The sequence below is a fragment of the Oncorhynchus mykiss genome, chromosome 7 (genome assembly GCF_013265735.2).
Source record: "Oncorhynchus mykiss isolate Arlee chromosome 7, USDA_OmykA_1.1, whole genome shotgun sequence".
NCBI lineage: Eukaryota > Metazoa > Chordata > Actinopteri > Salmoniformes > Salmonidae > Oncorhynchus > Oncorhynchus mykiss.
Genome location: NC_048571.1, coordinates 64,620,797 through 64,643,225, shown reverse-complemented (window position 1 = coordinate 64,643,225; position 22,429 = coordinate 64,620,797). Strand labels below are relative to the sequence as shown.

Below are 22,429 nucleotides of genomic sequence, written 5' to 3'. Positions count from 1 at the left end.
GGCAACGTTCTGTGGTTTTTCCAGTTTATCAATATTTCTTAGTGTTTTAGAATAAGTTGCTTATTAACAGTGCTTGACTTGAACTGAAATAGGTACCAATACTCAATTTGGGTGCTGGTACTGTTTATATTTAGGTGCAGGAGCTCCACAAAACTTATGAGCTAATATTCTATAAGAGGAACAGGAGCTCAAGCAGTAGAATATTTGAGGTGCCGGTACTCCGCTCCGGTGAGAGTTCCTGCCCAAGTCAAACACGGCTTATTAGGCTATAAATTGATGTCCCTCATCTCTGATTCTCCGCTAGGTGTGCAGTATCAAGTGTGCCTATAGGGTACTTAGTGTGGTCTCAATCAAATGAGCCATAGCCTATAGGCTATAGGCTAAAAAGAGCGTGCTCGGAGAAGCACAGAGCAAAGTTATATTTCTAACAGCTGCTGGGATGGTATAAATACAACTAGGCTGCATTACACACTGCAATGGATTTTCCAACCCTGAGCCCCGGCCTGCTCTGCTCATAATTTTTTTTATTTTATTGTGCTGCCTAACCAATGGCTGTGCTGTCTAGGCCTAAGGTGGCAATTTGTATTTGTATTTATTATGGATCCCCATTAGCTGCTGTCAAGGCAGTGTGTGTATAGTGCGTATGTTATCATGTGTGTGTATGCATGTGTCTGTGCCTATGTTTGTGTTGCTTCACAGTTCCACAAAGTGTATTTGTATCTGTTTTTTAAATCTGATTCTACTGCTTGCATCAGTTACCTGATGTGGAATAGAGTTCCAAGGGTCTATGTAGTACTGTGCACATCCCATAGTCTGTTCTGGACTTGGGGACTGTGAAGAGACCTCTGGTGGCATGTCTTGTGGGGTATGCATGGGTGTCTGAGCTGTGTGCTAGTCATTTAAACAGACAGCTTGGTGCTTTCAACATGTCAATGCCTCTCACAAATACAAGTAGAGATGAAGTCAAACTCTCCTCCACTTTGAGCCAGGAGATATTTACATTATTAATGTTTGCTCTCCGCCCTGCCCTGTTCTGAGCCAATGGCAATTTTCCTAAGTCCCTCTTTGAGGCACCTGACCACATGACTGAACAGTAGTCCAGGTGTGACAAAACTAGAGCCTGTAGGACCTGCCTTGTTGATAGTGCTGTTAAGAAGGTAGAGCAGCACTTTATTATGGACAAACTTCTCCCCATCTTAGCTACTGTTGTATCAATATGTTTTGACCATGACAGTTTACAATCCAGGGTTATTCCAAGCAGTTTAGTCACCTGAATTTGCTCAATTTCCACCTGATTTATTACAGGATTTAATTGACTCAAAGCCAGTGGCATGTCGTTAGTAAAAATTGAAAAAATTAAGAGGCCTAGACAGCTGCCCTGGGGAATTCCTGATTCTATCTGGATTATGTTGGAGAGGCTTCTATTAAAGAACACCCTCTGTGTTCTGTTAGACAGGTAACTCTTTATCCACAATATAGCAGGGGGTGTACAGTCATAACACATACAGTACCAGCCAAAAGTTTGGATACACCTATTCATTCCAGGGTTGTTCTTTATTTGTATTATTTTCTACATTGTAGAATAATAGTGAAGACATCAAAACTATGAAATAACACATATGGAATCATGTAGTAACCAAAAAAGTTAACAAATCAAAATATTTTATATTTGAGATTCTTCAAAGTAGCCACCCTTTGCCTTGCTGACAGCTTTGCACACTCTTGGTATTCTCTTAACCAGTTTCACCTGGAATACTTTTCCAACAGTCTTGAAGGAGTTACCATATATGCTGAGCACTTATAGGCTGCTTTTCCTTCACTCTCCGGTCCAACTAATTTCAAACCATCTCAATTGGGTTGAGGTCAAGTGATTGTGGAGGCCAGGTTATCTGATGCAGAACTCCATCACTCCTTCTTGGTCAAATAGCCCTCACACAGCCTGTAGGTGTGTTTTGGGTCATTGCCCTGTTGAAAAACAAACAATAGTCCCACTAAGCGCAAACCAGATGGGATGGCGTATCGCTGCAGAATGCTGTGGTAGCCATGCTGGTTAAGTGTGCCTTGAATTCTAAATACATTTGTTAAACACTTTTTTGGTTATTACATGATTCCATATGTGTTATTTCATAGTTTATGTCTTCACTATAATTCTAAAATGTAGAAAATAGTAAAAAAAAACTAAAAAAAACTTGAATGAGTAGGTGTGTCCAAACCTTTGACTGGTACTGTTCGTTTTTCCAGCAGCAGACTGATCGATAATGTCAAAAGCCACACTGAAATCTAACAAAACAGCCCCCACAATCTTTTTATCATCAATTTCTCTCAGCTAATCATCAGTCATTTGTATAAGTGCTGTGCTTGTTGATTGTATTTCCCTATAAGCGTGCTGAAAAACTGTTGTCAACTTGCTTACTGTAAAATAGCATTTTATCTGGTCAAATACAATTTTTTCCAAAACTTTACTACAGGCTGATTGGTTGGTTATTTGAGCCAGTTAAAGGGGCTTTACTATTCTTAGGTAGTGGAATGACTTTTGCTTCCCTCCAGGCCTGAGGGCACATACTTTCCAGTAGGCTTCAATTGAAGACATGGCAAATAGAAGTGGAATTATCGTTTGCTATTATCCTCAGTAATTTTCCATCCAAGTTGTCAGACCCCGGTGGCTTGTCATTGTTGATAGACAATAATACTTTTTTCACCTCACACTCACTTTACGGAATTCAAAATTGAATATACTTGGATGACCTCTTATAGACTATATTAGGCCCAGCTTTTGGAACTTTGGTTTTCCTAGATATAGCTACTATATTGTGATCGCTACATCCAATGGATCTGGATACTGCTTTCAAGCACATTTCTGTAGCATTAGTAAAGGTATTATCAATACATGTTGAATATTTCACTCCTGTGCTGTTTTAACTACCCTGGTAGGTTGACTGATAACCTGAACCAGGTTGCAGGCACCGGTTACAGTTTGAAGATTTTTCTTGAGTGGGCAGTCAATATTTCAATCACCCAGAAAACATACCTCTGTTGATATCACATACATTATCAAGCATTTCACACGTTATCCAGATACTGACTGTTAGCACTTGGTGGTCTATAGCAGCTTCCCACAGTGCAGGGTGAGCTGCACACAGTTGACTTCCTACTAGGGCACACCGCCTCAGTGCTAACAGCATAAATCTGGTTCATAGGCACATGATTGTTGCATACAATAGCTGTAGGATCAGCAGAGGCATTAAGGGCAGTTAGAGGGACATACATTAGGTTACTTACATTGTGTCTACCAATGCTCTTGGTATAATGTACATTTGCTAAAGCATTATGATGACTCAGCGACACAATGGTAGGGATTAACTGAGCTGGGGTCATTGATAAGTCATTGTCTCAACACAGCCTTAATGCTGTGAAAGGGCCCCGGAACCCAAGTGATTTGAGTGGATCCCATCTTCCTTATAAAACGTGTTTTGTTTCCAAAAGGTATAGAAATTGTCAACAAATGTTACACCCATTTAGCTGCAATAATCATGTAGCCAGTTGTGAAGAGAAAGAATTCTGCTAAAGCATTCAATGCCATGATTCAGAGAGGACACAGGGCCAGATATGACAGGTATTTTATTAGTGTCTAGCAGAGTCAATCAGCTCTTTGAAATCCAGTTTCAACTGTTCAGAGCTGCCCTTCATAATGTCATTAAAACTCACAGACTACGATGGAATCAATGTCCATGTCCTGGCGCAGTACATTCGGGAGCAGCATAGTAATGTAATTTACTCCAGCTCCGGGATATGACATTGTTTTTGTACCAGGAAGTCACATTTCTTACCATGGAGCTGCCCAAAATCACGGCAGGAGAGAAGGACGAGGAAATCCGCCCACTCCCACTCTTCACAGGATGGTGCAGGTTTCCAACAGATGGAGAAGCTCCGCTCAATCCAGAGCAGGAATGGAAGGTTGCCGACGTAGACTTCAAAATCATAGGGAAGGAGTATGAGTAGGCACAGCGACCGCAGACACATGTACAAGCAGCGACAAAGGTGCAGGAAGATCAGGCTCCAGGGCGGCGAAACTATTAGTCGTTTGTATCCACTCCGGGCCTTTTGGTAATTTATACTTGAATAATTTATGTGTCCATATTGTCCATGAGTGTCTGGTGGATAGACCATATGGTTCAAGAGAAAATAGCTTAATTAATGAAAAAAAGCATCTAATCAACAATGGCATTCTTTTCTATTAACTCTGCAACTATTCCAACGATTAACTTTTTTTAATTTGATTTTTTTTTACAATTGCCACTAGTTTGGAGCTAAAACATTTATAAAGATATTGACAGTCCTAATAAATAACTGTGTAAAAAGTATATCAAGGACATTTAATTCTGAAACTCTCATTAAAACGCCACTGGTATTCACCAAGTTGATGGTTTGTAATTAGGATAATGTAAAATCATCTTATTTGATTATTTAATATATTTTACATGGAATAAGGCCACACATTAGACACCTGTGATCTGAAGTACCCAAAAAGACCACTAGATGTAATCTGATAAAATACAATAAAAAATACAAATTATGGTAGTTTACTGGTAAAATTTCCAGTAATATATCCTCCCTCTGAAAGAAACCCTAGCTTCATTTCTACACCCGGTTCAACACAAACCCTAGCCTTAACACAACCCTAGCTTCATGTCTACACCCGGTTCAACACAAACCCTAGCCTTAACACAACCCTAGCTTCATGTCTACACCCGGTTCAACACAAACCCTAGCCTTAACACAACCCTAGCTTCATGTCTACACCCGGTTCAACACAAACCCTAGCCTTAACACAACCCTAGCTTCATGTCTACACCCGGTTCAACACAAACCCTAGCCTTAACACAACCCTAGCTTCATGTCTACACCCGGTTCAACACAAACCCTAGCCTTAACACAACCCTAGCTTCATGTCTACACCCGGTTCAACACAAACCCTAGCCTTAACACAACCCTAGCTTCATGTCTACACCCGGTTCAACACAAACCCTAGCCTTAACACAATCCTAGCTTCATGTCCACAACCTGGTTTAACCCGAACTCTTGCCTCAACCCGAATTCGGCATAACCCTAACTCTAATCCAGAGTATTGCATTTGCAGAGTACTGAAACAGCAAGAGAGTCTTGTTTGTTTCAAAATCATAGCATGCTCTGATGTTTCATGGATATTGCGAGCTTTTAGAAAGAGGTGTTCAATCAAGAGCCTTGAATTAATAAATTAAGATTGGCAAGCGAGCTCAGATTTTTATTTGTTGGGTTCTTGCATTTGTTTAGAGCCATAAATGAACAATCATAATTTTGCTTTTACAATCTTGATAAATAAAGCCATAAACCGTAATCTATTTTAAGTTTAAGCTTTATTAAGCTTCATTTAAGTGGAAATGGTATATACACATCACTTGAAATACTATTTACCAAATCAGAGTAATAACATGAGAATACCCCAGAAAACAGAACACCAAACACAGACCTCTCATGGAAAAAAAATAACTTTAATTAAATAAGACTATAGTACAAAAATAAATCGGTATCAGAATAAAAACGTCTATAACAACAATGTCAACGACATCAACAATAACAAACAGTTCATTGATTATGATTTGCCCTCAAAAATAAATAAATAAATACAACAAATAGATAGCTGCAACAACCTCTTTGAATGAAGTGACGTAAATTGAGTCCATAAAGCAAACATATTAAGTAGAGATTTCACCTCTATGCCACTCCATCCTGGTCAGCATTGCCATAGTTAAGGTGTATGGTGTTGCTAAGACCCATGTTTGACTGACACAGAGGGAGTCCATAAAGGCTTCCCTGCAGATAGATGACGTGTGTTACCATGGTGTTAACATGTAGCTGGCTACCTATGGCTCTCCCAGTTACTTCCAATGGAATGAAAAATGCTACCATCTGAAGTACTGTAGTTGGTTAGTTATTATTTAGTTGTATATGGTTTGGTCGCAACGTAGAACACAGTGATCCAAGACAAAATGATTGTGTTAAATATGTCCCATGGAAACATTTGAATTATGAGATGATTGTAAAAAAGAGAATGGGCTTCATGTCACACACTTGTTTTCCTTTAGCCATGATTCAGATGGGGTTGAAAGGGTGGACCGGCAGCACATATCCTGGAAGACAACCTCTTCAACTCAAATCTGTTCTCACAGAGAAGTGTATATACAGTAACAGTCAGATCTCCATTTCCATGGTATAACACAGTAGTTATTATGTTAACTCCGAGGGGGGCTGAAGGACAAGCAATGTTCAAAGTGGGATTATGAAAAAATGTGAACGAGAAAAGTCAAATCCATGTCAGTTTGGAAAGATCACATGCTTCTGAAAGCAGAGTTTGGAAGCACAAGGATGTCTTATCCCTGAAGAAGTTTGTGGGGACTTATGAAGCGGATGGAACTACTTATGAGGACATAATCAAGTACATGGGCTGGGAGGGAGGGAGGAGTCCATGTCCTTCTTAGTGTCTCTTGGTGCTGTTCTGAAGTGGCTGTTTAAACAAGGGGTGCATTCCAAATGGAACCACATTTCCTATATAGCGCACTACTTTTAACCAGAGTAGTGCACTTTAGGAAATAAATTTAAATACAGCACTTCTCCATTAGGATAACCTCTGATTCTTACGAATGCTAAATGTGTTTAGAAACCATACTCTTCCATCTGTAAGCCTGCCAAAACACTTGTGTGTACATCATGGGGTAGCATCTGCAGTACAGCAATGGTGATCGTACAATGATCCATGTCGAACATTCCTATAGCACAGACATTTTGTCTTTCTTAATTGTACAACAGTAAATGGATTGAATGCGTGTCTGTCTGTGCCTGTTAAAGGAAGTAAGCAACTACTCTACGTTCAGTGGGGCTGGATCGTTACTTCTTCACAACTACTCTACGTTCAGTGGGGCTGGATCGTTACTTCTTCACAAGGAAGGCCTACATCCATCTTTTTGCTTTAGTGGAGCAATTTAAATAAAGTAGAGTTATCGGTTCAATCGTTTCTGGCAGGATAAATATGGAACCTGTGCCAAACGAGACTTTTGGCAGGGTGCGTTATAGAGCAGTGGACTAAACAGCCGACAATGAGCCTTTTAAAGGCATTTTCCCCAGACATTCACATAGATCGCATTCATGGGAAACACTGTGCATGTCAGGTTAAGCACAAATGACCTTTAAAAAGTCTGTTAAAGTACGCTGTTCTTTAACTCGTCTTAAATTGAATCCTGGCTCATGTATGCCAACTCAGTTAATAGTATATAAAAGGTGGATGGATCGTGTCACTTATTTAGTCTTTCAGCTTGTCAAACTATTTTGAGTATTAAATAGCAGCTCAGTTTAGACCTCCATTGTTAATGATGCATTCACAGGCTGCCTATATAATGCTGTTATAATGGCATTATTCCTGACAAATGTTTCACTACGTAAAACAGTCTGACAATGCATTAAACACATGTAAAACATTTGACTCTTGGTTGAGATTCTTCGCATTTCATTGTCCATAACACATACACTACTAGGTAATGTCTGGTCATAAGTGTAATATAATGGCTGTTGTCATGATCTGCCACTATGTGTTACAGTAGGTTGTGAAACAGTACACTATATGGCAGCTTCAGAGAAAGTGTGAACTTCTTTCCCCTGGTCAGAAGCTCATTGACATAGTCATAGCTAGTGTGGAGACCCTGCATTAAGTCTCACTCACATACACACATCCTTCCATTCATACCCATACTTTTTTATTTTACTTAAAATTACATGATACATAACATGTAACAAAGCACAACAGGTAAAAAAACAAAACATAACTGAAAACAGGGAAGTTTATTATAGTCGATCCCCACATTGCAACATATTTAGTGGGCAGTAAAATGTGGTTGTTTTCTGGCATTAATGGCTGCCCAATTTTCCTAGACTGAAACATGTCCACATCCAGGACAGACTTGAAAAACCCCTGATACCAGCCACTTCTTGGGGCCGACCTCAGGAGCCTGGTTAAATTATTTAACAACAATTCTTCAGATTATCCAGACCATGGTGATCGTGTGGCTGTCTTGAACGTGTTATTTTCCCATGCATCTCGTCGGTGTGTGTACACATTTGAGTTGAGCTGGTCTGTCATCAGATGCTTGTTGCTTGGAGAACAACAGTGCCCAATTCTCAGTCTAGTTCCACAAAGGATGTGTGTGTGTGTGAACATCAGTCAACCTGAGGGTGAGTTTTCCAGCAGTACTAACCAAATCTCAGCAAAGTAGACAGGGTCAGCAGAGAGAGCTGTGTGTGTGGAAGAGGGAAGGAGGTACTTCAACTTGGTCTGCCTTATGGGCTGGGCCACCATTACAAGGAGGGATGGATGTGCATCATTAGCCGTGGTTTAAAGGGTGTCGGTTGGTCCATCTCTCCCTCTGTTCCCCTATCTGTCCCTGGGTCCTAGCCCTGGCTGCCACAGGAGGACAGGCTGTCGTAGAGGGAGTCACTGAGGGATTCAGGCGTCTCTCTCAGGGACAGGAGGTCCTCTGGTCTCTCCTTCACCAGCTCCAGCCCTCCGTCCTTCCCCACCTCCGAGGCGCTGGGCATCCGCCCCTTACCCCGCTGGTTAAGCCCTGTCTGGAGTGGCAGGGGGAGGCTGCCTGGGTCAGTGGCCAGGGGGCGCTGGGGGGAACACTGTTTCAAACTCTTGGGGGAGAGGAAAGGTGGGCACATGAAGAAGGGGGAGGGTGGAGGGGAACAGGGGAGGATATGGATGATAGGGAGGGACAGGGGGACAGAATGATGCTATAGTTAGTTATTTTAGGACAAGATGAGATTTAACAGGTTCTAGGGCAACATGTGCACCGTTGCATTTGACTGGGTTCATGCAAGAGATTGATTGATCATGCCTGGGAGAAATCCTCACTATCAGTATAATGCAATTTAGCAGTATGCCCAGAACATTGTTTTGAGACCCGAAATGGGTGTCCCAGTTTTAAGGTCTCAGCTTGGAGAGAAGAAGCCTCGTATTGGGGCATTGGTTGGTCACATGCATGAACCAAATGTTAATGAATAATCAATTATGAATGATAAATAAGCTAAATCATGCAAATATAACTTGTCTGTGTAAGCAGTATAAGAGAACTAACGGGACTGACCCAGGGGAGCATTTGACAGACAAGTACTACTTGGTGCATTAAGTTTGTTGGAACCTCTCCAGCTTTCCAATAATAAAGAATGATTAATTTAATATTGACTTCAGGTGTCCCTGATGGTAATTTGGTAATTTCCGCGACAGTCAGTAACCATGCTTCCATTCAACTCACTACGACATGGAAAAGCATGCACAGTTTATTAGGCTACAGATTAAATGAGTTCTGATGAATTTCACAGGGTGGTTAATGTGCACGGCGATAAGTTTGATTTTCCTTTCTAATAAATATCGAAGGTCTTTACCCTTTACACTCGTTAGAATTGGTCTATATGGATAGGGCTAAATTGAAATGTTTCTTATAGAAGAAATATGAAATGCATAACCATGTTAGCAATTGAAAGGAACAGTTTGGAGATAATGGGAAAATTATTAGATCAAAAGGTAAGAATACAACAGTTCACTTGACAAGACTGAATCCAAACATTACATTATTGATTTTATATGAATTTTACATTTACTGTACTTTGCCACATTTGTTTATAAATACTCTGGATACTTTCAGTGGCATGATAAGACTATTCCTGGGAAATGTGGGTTTGAGTGAGAGGACTAACCTCTCCAAAGTGTGCAATTTCAATGCACTTTAATGACTCAAAGAGTCAGAGTTTTAGCTCTCCTAGTTGTGCTGTTAAGGATCTAGAGCACACTTCATTTTGAAGACATCCCCGCCATCACACAATTACTGTTGTTGTTTACGCAATCCAGAAACAGCCCATTATAAATAGCAATCTGGGTCAGGTGAGCATGATTTGAAAGCTTGTTCTAGTTCCAACATGACTAGCGAAGTTAGAAAACATGATCTTACAGTGTTCGGCTTCACAAGGCAGTTCAGAGAAACAGATGGTAATGTTGGTGGGTATAGAAAGGAGTCATGAGTGCATTCAGGTTCGTGTGCTGCAGCAGATTCTCTTCAAGAATAAATAAAAATGAGCTCATTCTGTTCAGAACAACCCAGGGTATGACGACATGTCATCTTGTAACTGTACATCAGACATAGTGATCATAAACATTTGACACTGTAGTTGTATAGGAGTTTTATGATTTGGAAATGTGAAGTGCACATTTGGACTCACGGGTCTTTGGCTTGCTTGTATGTATCTTTCAAAATACATTGAGTCATCTTAATTAACATTTCCCGCACACAGACATATTTTTGTTGTTGTTGCAAAAGTTGCCCAATTACCGGGAGGGATGGGGGCAACTTGTTGTCACGTGCGGTGCTCAAGTTCACAACGGCTGCCAGGAAAAACCCATACAGCGCTGTGAAGTCCAGAGCCAGAGCTCTGATGTCATGTATAGCATGTTACTGTACAGTCACTACATTCCAATTTAGGTGCCTATTAGTGCCCAAATATGCCACTGTAAAGGGTTAATTTGTATTCTGGTGACATGATGATGATCGGTGCTTAGCTGCTAATTGACAAATTAAAAGTGGGCACATTTGCTGTTTATTCATAATCTCATCATGTACCCTCTACACTGTATCAATGAGCTGTTTGCTAGAGTACCTGTGCCAAGTGGGCACATTTGCTGTTTTCGCAGGACTTTTTATGCCAAATGGGATGGAAACATAACTTCTATTTTTTTTTTTATTCTGTGAATTAAAAGTTCTACAAGTTATACTTATGTGCACTACGTCATTACGCACAGCTCTTCATTCGTAACAAGCCAGTTTGATGGAAACACTGCTGTTAAAATGCATATATTTCTTTGTGCACTCTTTACCCTCAATAAACTTCAAATTTCTAAAAAAAAGGGAGAACTTGGCATTAAAAGCTGTGGACTTTCTGTGCATTTCAGTCCCAGTCTGCCATTAAAGCAGCCCATTCAAAGGGAGAGAGTCAAAAACAAGTTAGTCAAAACCCCTTCACCCTCTCGTTTTCACAGCAACGCCCCCATACCCGAGAAAAGGCAGGATGAGCTCTCACTCACTCACAATGCTAATGGGACTCTGGTGCTGACAAGGGATAACAACTGACAGGCGACAGTGTTCAAGGCCTCAGCTATCTTTCTATCAGCCTTATCTCTTAAAATACAGTGCCTTGCGAAAGTATTCGGCCCCCTTGAACTTTGCGACCTTTTGCCACATTTCAGGCTTCAAACATAAAGATATAAAACTGTATTTTTTTGTGAAGAATAGACAACAAGTGGGACACAATCATGAAGTGGAACGACATTTATTGGATATTTCAAACTTTTTTAACAAATCAAAAACTGAAAAATTGGGCGTGCAAAATTATTCAGCCCCTTTACTTTCAGTGCAGCAAACTCTCTCCAGAAGTTCAGTGAGGATCTCTGAATGATCCAATGTTGACCTAAATGACTAATGATGATAAATACAATCCACCTGTGTGTAATCAAGTCTCCGTATAAATGCACCTGCACTGTGATAGTCTCAGAGGTCCATTAAAAGCGCAGAGAGCATCATGAAGAACAAGGAACACACCAGGCAGGTCCGAGGTACTGTTGTGAAGAAGTTTAAAGCCGGATTTGGATACAAAAAGATTTCCCAAGCTTTAAACATCCCAAGGAGCACTGTGCAAGCGATAATATTGAAATGGAAGGAGTATCAGACCACTGCAAATCTACCAAGACCTGGTCGTCCCTCTAAACTTTCAGCTCATACAAGGAGAAGACAGAGATGCAGCCAAGAGGCCCATGATCACTCTGGATGAACTGCAGAGATCTACAGCTGAGGTGGGAGACTCTGTCCATAGGACAACAATCAGTCGTATATTGCACAAATCTGGCCTTTATGGAAGAGTGGCAAGAAGAAAGCCATTTCTTAAAGATATCCATAAAAAGTGTAGTTTAAAGTTTGCCACAAGCCACCTGGGAGACACACCAAACATGTGGAAGAAGGTGCTCTGGTCAGATGAAACCAAAATTGAACTTTTTGGCAACAATGCAAAACGTTATGTTTGGCGTAAAAACAACACAGCTCATCACCCTGAACACACCATCCCCACTGTCAAACATGGTGGTGGCAGCATCATGGTTTGGGCCTGCTTTTCTTCAGCAGGGACAGGGCAGATGGTTAAAATTGATGGGAAGATGGATGGAGCCAAATACAGGACCATTCTGGAAGAAAACCTGATGGAGTCTGCAAAAGACCTGAGCCTGGGACGGAGATTTGTCTTCCAACAAGACAATGATCCAAAACATAAAGCAAAATCTACAATGGAATGGTTCAAAAATAAACATATCCAGGTGTTAGAATGGCCAAGTCAAAGTCCAGACCTGAATCCAATCGAGAATCTGTGGAAAGAACTGAAAACTGCTGTTCACAAATGCTCTCCATCCAACCTCACTGAGCTCGAGCTGTTTTGCAAGGAGGAATGGGAAAAAATGTCAGTCTCTCGATGTGCAAAACTGATAGAGACATACCCCAAGCGACTTACAGCTGTAATCGCAGCAAAAGGTGGCGCTACAAAGTATTAACTTAAGGGGGCTGAATAATTTTGCACGCCCAATATTTCAGTTTTTGATTTGTTAAAAAAGTTTGAAATATCCAATAAATGTCGTTCCACTTCATGATTGTGTCCCACTTGTTGTTGATTCTTCACAAAAAATACAGTTTTATATCTTTATGTTTGAAGCCTGAAATGTGGCAAAAGGTCGCAAAGTTCAAGGGGGCCGAATACTTTCGCAAGGCACTGTATGAATAAAGAGCGGCGCTTTCATAATTTGAACGTAGATTAATAAGATGTAACATGTCAGCACAGAGTAAATGGATGTGGTGTTCTTCTAAATTTCTCATTAGAATGGAGATGACTGACTCACTCACCCTTCTGGATGGGGTCCCCAGGTCTCCCTGCACATCCAGGTAAACATCAGTGGCTCCCGCAGAGCCTTTCAGATTGGAAAAGGTCCAGTTCTTGGTGAGGGGATTTTGCATATGAGCTCCATAGGCATCTATATCTATAAGAGCAAATTAAATTCAAAATGGAAAAAAAGAGTGTACCTCAGGTGTTTTGTTGAAGGCTTAAATATACAAAATATTTGTTTTGCAGGATGTATCATTATATTAACACAACTGATAAAATATGAACTTTCAACATTTTTTTTTTTGTGTAAAATGTCAGCATTGAAATGGTCTACATGAGAACACAACAAGTCCTATGGTAATACAAAGTCTAAGCTTAACCTCGTGGATTGTACTGGACAGTTGCATGTTGGTACCTTTTCCCTCCAGCCCTGAGCCATACAGGACAAACGGGTTGACTTCATCCAGAGATGACAGCTCTCTCTCCAGTGTATGGGCCTTACGCGGAACCTTCATCATGGCCCCATGCTTACCCTGGGAGCAAGAAAACCCTTGCTCTCCCTGTGGCTTCCCCTTAGGGATGCTCTTCCCTGCCATGCTACTGGCGTAGTCTGGCATGGGGAACGTGCCAATGCCACTGTCGAGGGTGCGCATGGAGGCCCCAGAACCTAAACAGTGAGGAAGGAACAATCAAGTGAGACTAGAGTCAGAGCTACTCAAGGAAAATAGACGACTGGCATTATTATGACTCAGCATCATGCTACCTGTAAAATGCTGAGAACTAATGGACTCTCCCAAGCTGTTTTCTGATGTGACCTCATCCTTGCCGATCATAACCGAACCCTGAAACAGCAAGGGTTAATGACAATCATATATATCACTGACACTACATGTGTAGTTTATTAATCTTTCTATAGTGTATCAGAGGAATACGACAGAGAGAAAAGAGTTTACCTGGGCTATCTCGTCCTTGCTCTTGGTGTGGCTGATCCCGTTCCTCTGGTGACTGAAGTTGGGCCGCGACCTCTTAGAGTCAAAGGAGAGGCGTCTGTGTGTCATTCCAAAGGTGGTAGGTATAGCTCCCCTCTCGTCCACCCTGTTTCCAGAACAAGACGTCGAGGGACTTAAGGAGGAAGACGTTACAACAAACTCATAGGGGAACTAGCTTTCGACTTAAACTCCATTTACAAATCCAATTTGATCAGATATGAATCATAAGAGAAAGAGGTTACCCTTTGGCCAAGTTTTATAATTATCTTATGATCACAAATTTAGTACACTGACAGCCCCAGTCCAATATATCCTAGACAGGGTTTGGATGTACAGTGGGGCAAAAAAAGTATTTAGTCAGCCACCAATTGTGCAAGTTCTCCCACTTAAAAAGATGAGAGGCCTGTAATTTTCATCATAGGTACATTTCAACTATGACAGACAAAACGAGAAAATAAAAATCCAGAAAATCAGATTATAGGATTTTTTATGAATTTATTTGCAAATGATGGTGGAAAATAAGTATTTGGTCAATAACAAAAGTTTCTCAATACTTTGTTATATACCCTTTGTTGGCAATGACAGAGGTCAAACGTTTTCTATAAGTCTTCACACACTGTTGCTGGTATTTTAGCCCATTCCTCCATGCAGATCTCCTCTAGAGCAGTGATGTTTTGGGGCTGTTGCTGGGAAACACAGACTTTCAACTCCCTCCAAAGATTTTCTATGGGGTTGAGATCTGGAGACTGGCTAGGCCACTCCAGGACCTTGAAATGCTTCTTACGAAGCCACTCCTTCGTTGCCCGGGCGGTGTGTTTGGGATCATTGTCATGCTGAAAGACCCAGCCACATTTCATCTTCAATGCCCTTGCTGATGGAAGGAGGTTTTCACTCAAAATCTCACGATACATGGCCCCATTCATTCTTTTCTTTACACGGATCAGTCGTCCTGGTCCCTTTGCCGAAAAACAGCCCCAAAGCATGATGTTTCCACCCCCATGCTTCACAGTAGGTATGGTGTTCTTTGGATGCAACTCAGCATTCTTTGTCCTCCAAACACGACGAGTTGAGTTTTTGCCAAAAAGTTATATTTTGGTTTCATCTGACCATATGACATTCTCCCAATCTTCTTCTGGATCATCCAAATGCTCTCTAGCAAACTTCAGACGGGCCTGGACATGTACTGGCTTAAGCAGGGGGACACGTCTGGCACTACAGGATTTGAGTCCCTGGTGGCGTAGTGTGTTACTGATGGTAGGCTTTGTTACTTTGGTCCCAGCTCTCTGCAGGTCATTCACTAGGTCCCCCCGTGTAGTTCTGGGATTTTTGCTCACCGTTCTTGTGATCATTTTGACCCCACGGGGTGAGATCTTGCGTGGAGCCCCAGATCGAGGGAGATTATCAGTGGTCTTGTACGTCTTCCATTTCCTAATAATTGCTCCCACAGTTGATTTCTTCAAACCAAGCTGCTTACCTATTGCAGATTCAGTCTTCCCAGCCTGGTGCAGGTCTACAATTTTGTTTCTGGTGTCCTTTGACAGCTCTTTGGTCTTGGCCATAGTGGAGTTTGGAGTGTGACTGTTTGAGGTTGTGGACAGGTGTCTTTTATACTGATAACAAGTTCAAACAGGTGCCATTAATACAGTTAACGAGTGGAGGACAGAGGAGCCTAAAAGAAGAAGTTACAGGTCTGTGAGAGCCAGAAATGTTGCTTGTTTGTAGGTGACCAAATACTTATTTTCCACCATAATTTGCAAATAAATTCATAAAAAAATCCTACAATTTTCTAATTTGGTCTGTCATAGTTGAAGTGTACTATGATGAAAATTACAGGCCTCTCTCATCTTTTTAAGTGGGAGAACTTGCACAATTGGTGGCTGACAATACTTTTTTGCCCCACTGTATGTCATTCATTCTCAGGTAAATTATCAGGTTATTTAGGAATACATATCATTATTACCTGTTGAGGAGCTGCTGCATGAAGTTCTCTGCGGTCAATCCTCTGCACATGAGTGACAGTTGGCCTTGGGCCTGGTCCATCACCACCTCACATGAGTGGCCTCTGCCAGAGCGGTCCATCCCGACCCTGTTCACATATGCCCGCTCCTCTTCCAGCGCCTTCCGCAGGTCCTCTGCTTTCTCCATCAGCTTGGAGATGTTCAGGCTCTCCACCACCTTCTGGGGACCACCTGTCTTAGGGTCCTTAGCCCCTCCGCCAGAGGCAGACGATGACGAAAGAGATGAGGACATGTTGATCTTGAACTTGGACACTTCCGGTTTGCGGTTGAGGGCGGGGAGCTTGCTCTTCCTCAGGCCGAACCAGTTGGCGATGCCATTGGAGGCCTTCTGCTTTGGCTCGGCCACCTGGCCCTGGTCCTGCTCCTGCAGCTTCAGCATGTTTTCCTCGATGCCACGCATTACCTTCTGCTCAATGGCAGACTGGAGCACGGGTGGGCCAGACGAGTACTGCTTTTTATCCTCTTTTGCGATGGCTTCAGTAGATGGCCGTGGTGGCAGAGGGGGAGGCGGGAAGCTCTCTGCATGGCCAAAGGTCTTCTTCTTGCCGGCTGGGAGCTTGGTTTTGTCCTCTGGCCGAAGTGGGTTTCTCTGAGCCAGGGCACGGTCCTCAGGAATGGGTTTGACCCCTCTGGGATAAGAGGAAGCTTGACCTACCTTTGAAGGGGACTTTGACGGGACTTTAGTGGGGCTGTTTTGTGGGCTGGGGGCAGTTTTACTGTGGTGGCTCTGGGTGATGGGGCATTTCCCATAGCTCCGCACCACTGGAGCAGTCTCTGTGTTGGAGGATGATGTGCCCATCTTGATCTTTGGACCCTCTGCTTTTGCTACATATATCCTGGGAGAAAACGGTGTCTCCTGCTCTCCCTTGGGTATCATTGATTGGGTGGCTGAGGATTTGGTGCCCGATTCATGTATTGGACCAATCACCCTAGTGTGACTGCCAAGGCTGGTTTTGGGGTAGGGCTTCCCATCCACGGAATCCGTGGATTTCTGATTTCTGTGCTGCTCTGCTCCAGTTCGCTCACCTTGCCTTTCAGTGGTCTTGCTTTTCTCAATATTGTTGGTGGGGGGTTTGCCTAGGTTACTTTGTACATCCTTCTTGTCCACAGACTGTGCACCTACTGGCAGATCTTCTGTGCTCTTCAGTTTCCCCAAAGCAGCCAGGCGCTCTTTGAAGGGGTGGTGACTGGACTCACTCTGGGAAGTCTTGCCCTGCACCAGTCTCTTGGGGTCATCTCGCCTGGCTGAAGACTGAGTTGGCTGGGCAGGTTCACAGTTCTGTTGGCTGGCCTCTGGAGCTGCACGGTGCTCCTGGTGCCTGTCCCTCATGCTGGAGTAGCTGGGGTGACTACTTTGTGCTTTACTGGCGGCGGAGGAGGATGAGGAGGGGAGGCTGAAGTGTTGGTTTGGCTTGTGCCAGACGGGGCTTTCTGAGTCAGTGTCCTGGTCAGAGAATAGCTGGTCAGCCGTCCCTGGGGACGAGTCAGGGTGCTGTGAAGACGGGGGGCTGAGGAGGCTCTCATCTTGCTGACAATGCTTCTCTACAGGACCCTCGTGTTGGGGGTAAGGGAGGTACTGGGACTTCTTAAGACCCTCCAGGAACTGGGGCGTCCCATCTGAGGGGCAGACATTCTCGTATTGGGGTACCTTCTGAGAGCCCCTTTGTGCATGAGAGGAGGGGGGTGCCTTTGTGCTATCGCTGAGTTTGGGCGCAAAGTGGCTGCTGAAAATAATCTCCTTGGCCATGGGAGGGGTGTCCACAATGTCCTCTGATTTGGGTGGGGAGGTGGGGGCGGAGTGTGTGGCAGGGTAGGGGTCTGTTTTGGAGGAGGATGAGGATGGCTGCTTCTCCCTCTCTGTGGTGGTGGCTTTGCGGGTCAGGACGGGAGAGTGGTACACCTCATAGTTGTTGTTCCTGCAGGGGATCTTGGAGCTGCGGGTGAGCTGGGGACTTAGACGGAGGGGGTTGCCTGGTTGTGCCTGGTTGATCCCCGGAGGGATCTTCAGGAACTTGAGCAGCCGGGACGGGGAGGAGATAGGGGAGGGCTTGACTTCACTCAGACCTGAAGAGGGAGAGGTGGGGCTGAGTGCAAGCTTGCTCTTCCCAGAGGGATTCAGGGCCTGAGCTGAGCTGTTCCTCTCAGGCACTGGGGCTGGAGAGTAAGATTCCACCGTCACCTTCTTGGAGACAGACGTTTCATTGGAGAAGTAGAGCCCGTTGCAGATCTGATCACTCACTTCCTGCTCCTTGAGATATCCTGGTTCCGTCTCAACATGGTCTGTGTGTGAGGTAGAAGAGTGCAGGCTGTTGTTCACATTGTGTGCCGCTGCCTCTACTTCCAGGTAGCAGCACTCTTCCAAACTGTCCTCGTTCTGGCTCTGCGACGTTGCCATGACAGCCTTTATGTGCTTTATATCCTCACCGTGAGAGGGCTGTACCTCCGCCTGAGGCGGAGGTTTGCCGGACGGATGCTTGTCTGTGTGTTTTTGTAACTTCCTGGGGTCCTGACCTAGCATCCCATAAAGGTTGTCTTGGCTTAGCAAGGAGAGGAAAGGATCAGAAGAACCCAGACCTTCTGGAGTGCGCTCTAGAAAGTCCAAAGCTGTTTTGCGCATGTAGCACTGGTTTGTGCTGTCAGCAGAGAGGAGGTGGGAAAAAGCCGCTGCTTGGGGAGGGGTTGTGCTCTGTGCCGATGCCCCCTGGTCCTCTGCACAGGCCTGCCTGTTAAGGATCTCCACTCTGGCCTGGTGTGAGGCACCGTGGCCCTGGGCACACTTCAGCAGGCTGTCCAGGCTGCTCTTCTGGGAGAGTATGTGGCAGGACTGACATCTCCCGTGTTGTTGTTGCTGAAGCTGGGCATGGTCCTCCTGGAGAGCCCCTTCTCCATTGGCATAATCGTGAATGTCCGAGTCAGAGCTGGAGTGGTGGCAGCGTGACGATGGGTGTGCCACCGGGCGCTGTGGGGCAGGTAATGCCTCAGAGGACATCAGGGATATCTGGTCTCTCTCCATGGAGACCGGCACCTGGCCCAGGTTATGGTGGGGGGACAGGCAGGAGGAGGGGTGGAACTTGAGTGGGTCTGACTCCTCCAGCTTGCGCAGGACCTCTAGGATGTGTGCTTTCTTCTTGAAAAACGGAGACAGGGCCTCCATGGAGGTGGCAGGGGCCCGGGCCAATGCGGCTGACCCGTTCTGTGTGCGGTCCCCATTGCTCTGCATAAACAAGGACATCAGGATGGAACTTTGTTACATCTTCATCAAACAACAAACTTAGAACAACACTTCAAGTTAAGTACAGTACGACTGCTATCTGAAGATGTGCACAATGCCTCCAACATCTAACACATTGCATGCACGGTGCACCAGGAGTGATATGCATTGATTTCATGCAGACACTCGATTGTGGAGGTTCCTTTTTACTCTGTTTTTTCTTGGATAAGTAATGACTTACAGAGGGCCTGCAACTCTTGTTTCAAGTGAATGTACTCGTTTCAAGTTAACAGTCCAAGTCACCAATGACTATGTCACAGCAACAGAGGACATCCTGAGAATTCTGAGCACCCTAGTCCTGAGAGGGGGAGGAATAAGTTAACGACAGATTGGGAAGGAGAGAAGACTGGAGAAGCGACTGAAGCTACTTTGGTTACACATGGCCTGCCAACCTTAGGAAGCTGTCTTTATCTTTAATTAAATATGCAATTAATTCTGTAATCAGTGAGAAAATGTATTCTGCTCTCTTCCGCCCGCCTCATTACCACTTCCTGAAAAGTGGCAATTAGAGGTCGACACAGGAGTGAATTATCCCCCCCCCCCGTACTATCCTAATCCCGCAACAGTTCCCTAACCACGGAACTTTACAGTCCCGCCCGATAAAAATTGCTCCCATCCTGTGCAGAAATCAGAAATAAATTCTTCCATTAACTGCTTGGCTGTCTCCACTCTGAGTGTGAGTAGCCACCCAGCTAGCATATAACATTCAGAGAGCCATTTGTTTCTTAGAGCTTGGTGAAAGTGTGGTTGTCATATGGTTACTCTATATACAACCTTCCCACAACTTTCTGGGAATGGTGCAACATAGTGGCTTTGGAACATTCTCAGCACATTTAATGAACTTAACAAGAAAAAAGTTTAATTTTTTTATGGTAATTTCATTACTTTAACAGAACAATTCTCTATGAACATTCTCTAACTGGTTTGGCATTGGGAATGTTCTCAAATTGTTCCAAGAATGTTAACACAAACAACATTTTCTGTGGGAATTTCAGTACTTCGAGAAAGTTAAGAACATTTTCCATAAAAACCACAAGAAAACCTTTAACGTTCAGAGAATGTTCTAAGAATGTTATTTAAAAACATATACATTCCATTCTCAGCATCAACAAAACTCTCCATCCTCTATCTTGTTAAGTGTGTTGGCTGTGCCCACTAATTGGCCACACCGGATCTTAATGAGTGCTTGTTTCCTTTGAAATGGTATTGGTAAAAAAAACATGGCGCATAGGACTAATTCCATGGATAGAGAACAGAAGATTACTTTATCACATTGGATGTTGTATACTTTTTTCATTTATTTAATAAACAAATGTATCACATTTTTGTGTTATTTGATCACTCAGGTTCCCTTTATCTAATATTAGATTTTGGTTGAAGATCTGATAACATTCCGTGTCAAAAATATATATATGAAAAAGAGAAAATCAGAAAGGGGACAAACACTTTTTCAGGGCACTGTATATACAATCTGGATGGGAGCTGCACCTGGATCAGTGGAGCTAGGGGGAGTTGGGAGCAGTGCAGAGCTTAGCTGAGGATGTAACTGTATTCAGTCAGTCAATAAATGTATATACTCTAACCATGGTTCATTAAGACCACAGAGACAAGGGGCTTCTGCATTACATTAGCTGGTTATCCAAAGCTCTGGAGGGAAGAAATAGCATTTGGATTGAGATAAAGCTAAATAACCCTTTTTCAGCTCCCATTATCCCTGTGAGAGCCTTTATATTCTAAAGCAGCATTTCAACAGCGAACTTCACAGGTTTGTGTTAATGGGTTCACTAAAGGTATATTGCATTAACTATAAATTGACCCAAAATCTCCCCCTCACTACATTATTGTGTAACACCCCAGGGATATATGAAGGGTATACAAAATGCAATCTGAAGACTCTGGGATGATGGCTATGTTGCTTTGAGACTTGGGGCCAGAGAGAAACCAAGGATGTCTGATGAAAATAAAGGGAGAGAAAGAAAGGAGTGCATAGGTTGAGTGTTTGTTCAGAGGGAAACAAAAATCTAAAATCAATTTGACACCTCTGTCCCTGCCTGACAATGAAAAACCAATCAGTTTCCCTCAGTGTTGAAATGACTGGTTCTCCCTCTTTCCTTTCTTCCACTTGTTTCTCAGTCATTTGTCAGCAGAAGTCTAGTGCTGGTCATCGGGCAGTGATTACAGCGGCCTATTTTGAGAACATTAGAGGGACTTGGTGAGAGCCGTTGGGGGTACTTAGGTGAGTGTAGGGGAAAAACAGGTGGAACTTTCACAGCAGAAAATTGAATGGTGGCGCTAGAACATTGAGCAAGCCAAGCCCCTTTCAATTATATTGATTTGTGGTTCAATTGATACTGGGAATGGGAATTCCGGACTTGGGTGACTGGGGGACCTCCTTGGAACATATGAGTATGAAAATCAACATTGTGATTACTAACAGCAGGGGTCCAAAGCTGGTGAAGCAGAGGTAAACCAAATATGACTTTGCTGAGCTGCATAAGGTGGGACAGAGGGCTGATTGACATTGTGACAGTATCCTATGCGATAGTGGAATGGGGTTTACGATTGGCTTTGAGATCTGGGTTAAGGGTCAGAGTCATAGAGATCCTATAAATATACAAATAGACTGAGTATACAAAACATTAAAAACTGACCAGAACTGACCAGGTGAATCCAGGTGAAAGCCATGATTCCCTTATTGATGTCACTTGTTAAATCCACTTCAAATCAGTGTAGAGGAAGGGGAGCAGACACGTTAAAGAAAGATTTTTAAGCCTTGAGACATGGATTGTGTATGTGTGCCATTCAGATGGCGAATGGACAAGACAAAATATTTAAGTGCCTTTGATCAAAGTATGGTAATGGGTGCCAGGTGCACCAGTTTGTGACCATAACTGCAATGCTGCTGGGTTTTTCACGCTCAACAGTTTCCCGTGTGTATCAAGAATGGTCCACTACCCAAAGGACATCCAGCCAACTTGACCCAACTGTGGGAAGCATTGGAGCCAACATAGGCCAGCATCCCTCTGGGGGGTGCAACTCAATATTAGGAAAGTGTTCTTGTTCCTAATGTTTGGTATACTCAGTGTATATATATCCTACATATATACATTTGTAATTTTATGGTCACATTGAAGTTTTAGTTGGGGGTTAAGGTT

The 22,429-nt window shown here is 43.3% G+C and overlaps 1 protein-coding gene across 6 annotated transcripts in view; it reads right to left on the bottom strand.

Annotated features, from left to right (window-relative positions):
• Positions 1-5,374: 5,374 nt before the first annotated feature.
• LOC110528236 (nck-associated protein 5-like) overlaps positions 5,375-22,429 on the bottom strand; it is a 103,745-nt gene continuing 86,690 nt past the window's right edge. For 4 of the 6 annotated variants that reach the window (XM_021610118.2, XM_036983824.1, XM_036983825.1 and 1 more), the window contains 6 exons: positions 15,946-19,217; positions 13,950-14,118; positions 13,760-13,838; positions 13,376-13,663; positions 13,017-13,150; positions 5,375-8,721 (listed from right to left, as the gene is read on the bottom strand). In XM_021610118.2, the coding sequence (XP_021465793.2) occupies positions 8,476-8,721; positions 13,017-13,150; positions 13,376-13,663; positions 13,760-13,838; positions 13,950-14,118; positions 15,946-19,217 (4,188 nt within the window). In that variant the 3' untranslated portion in view covers positions 5,375-8,475. The remainder of the gene's footprint in view (positions 8,722-13,016; positions 13,151-13,375; positions 13,664-13,759; positions 13,839-13,949; positions 14,119-15,945; positions 19,218-22,429) is intronic. The other 2 variants (XM_021610122.2, XM_021610121.2) reach the window with 2 other exon arrangements.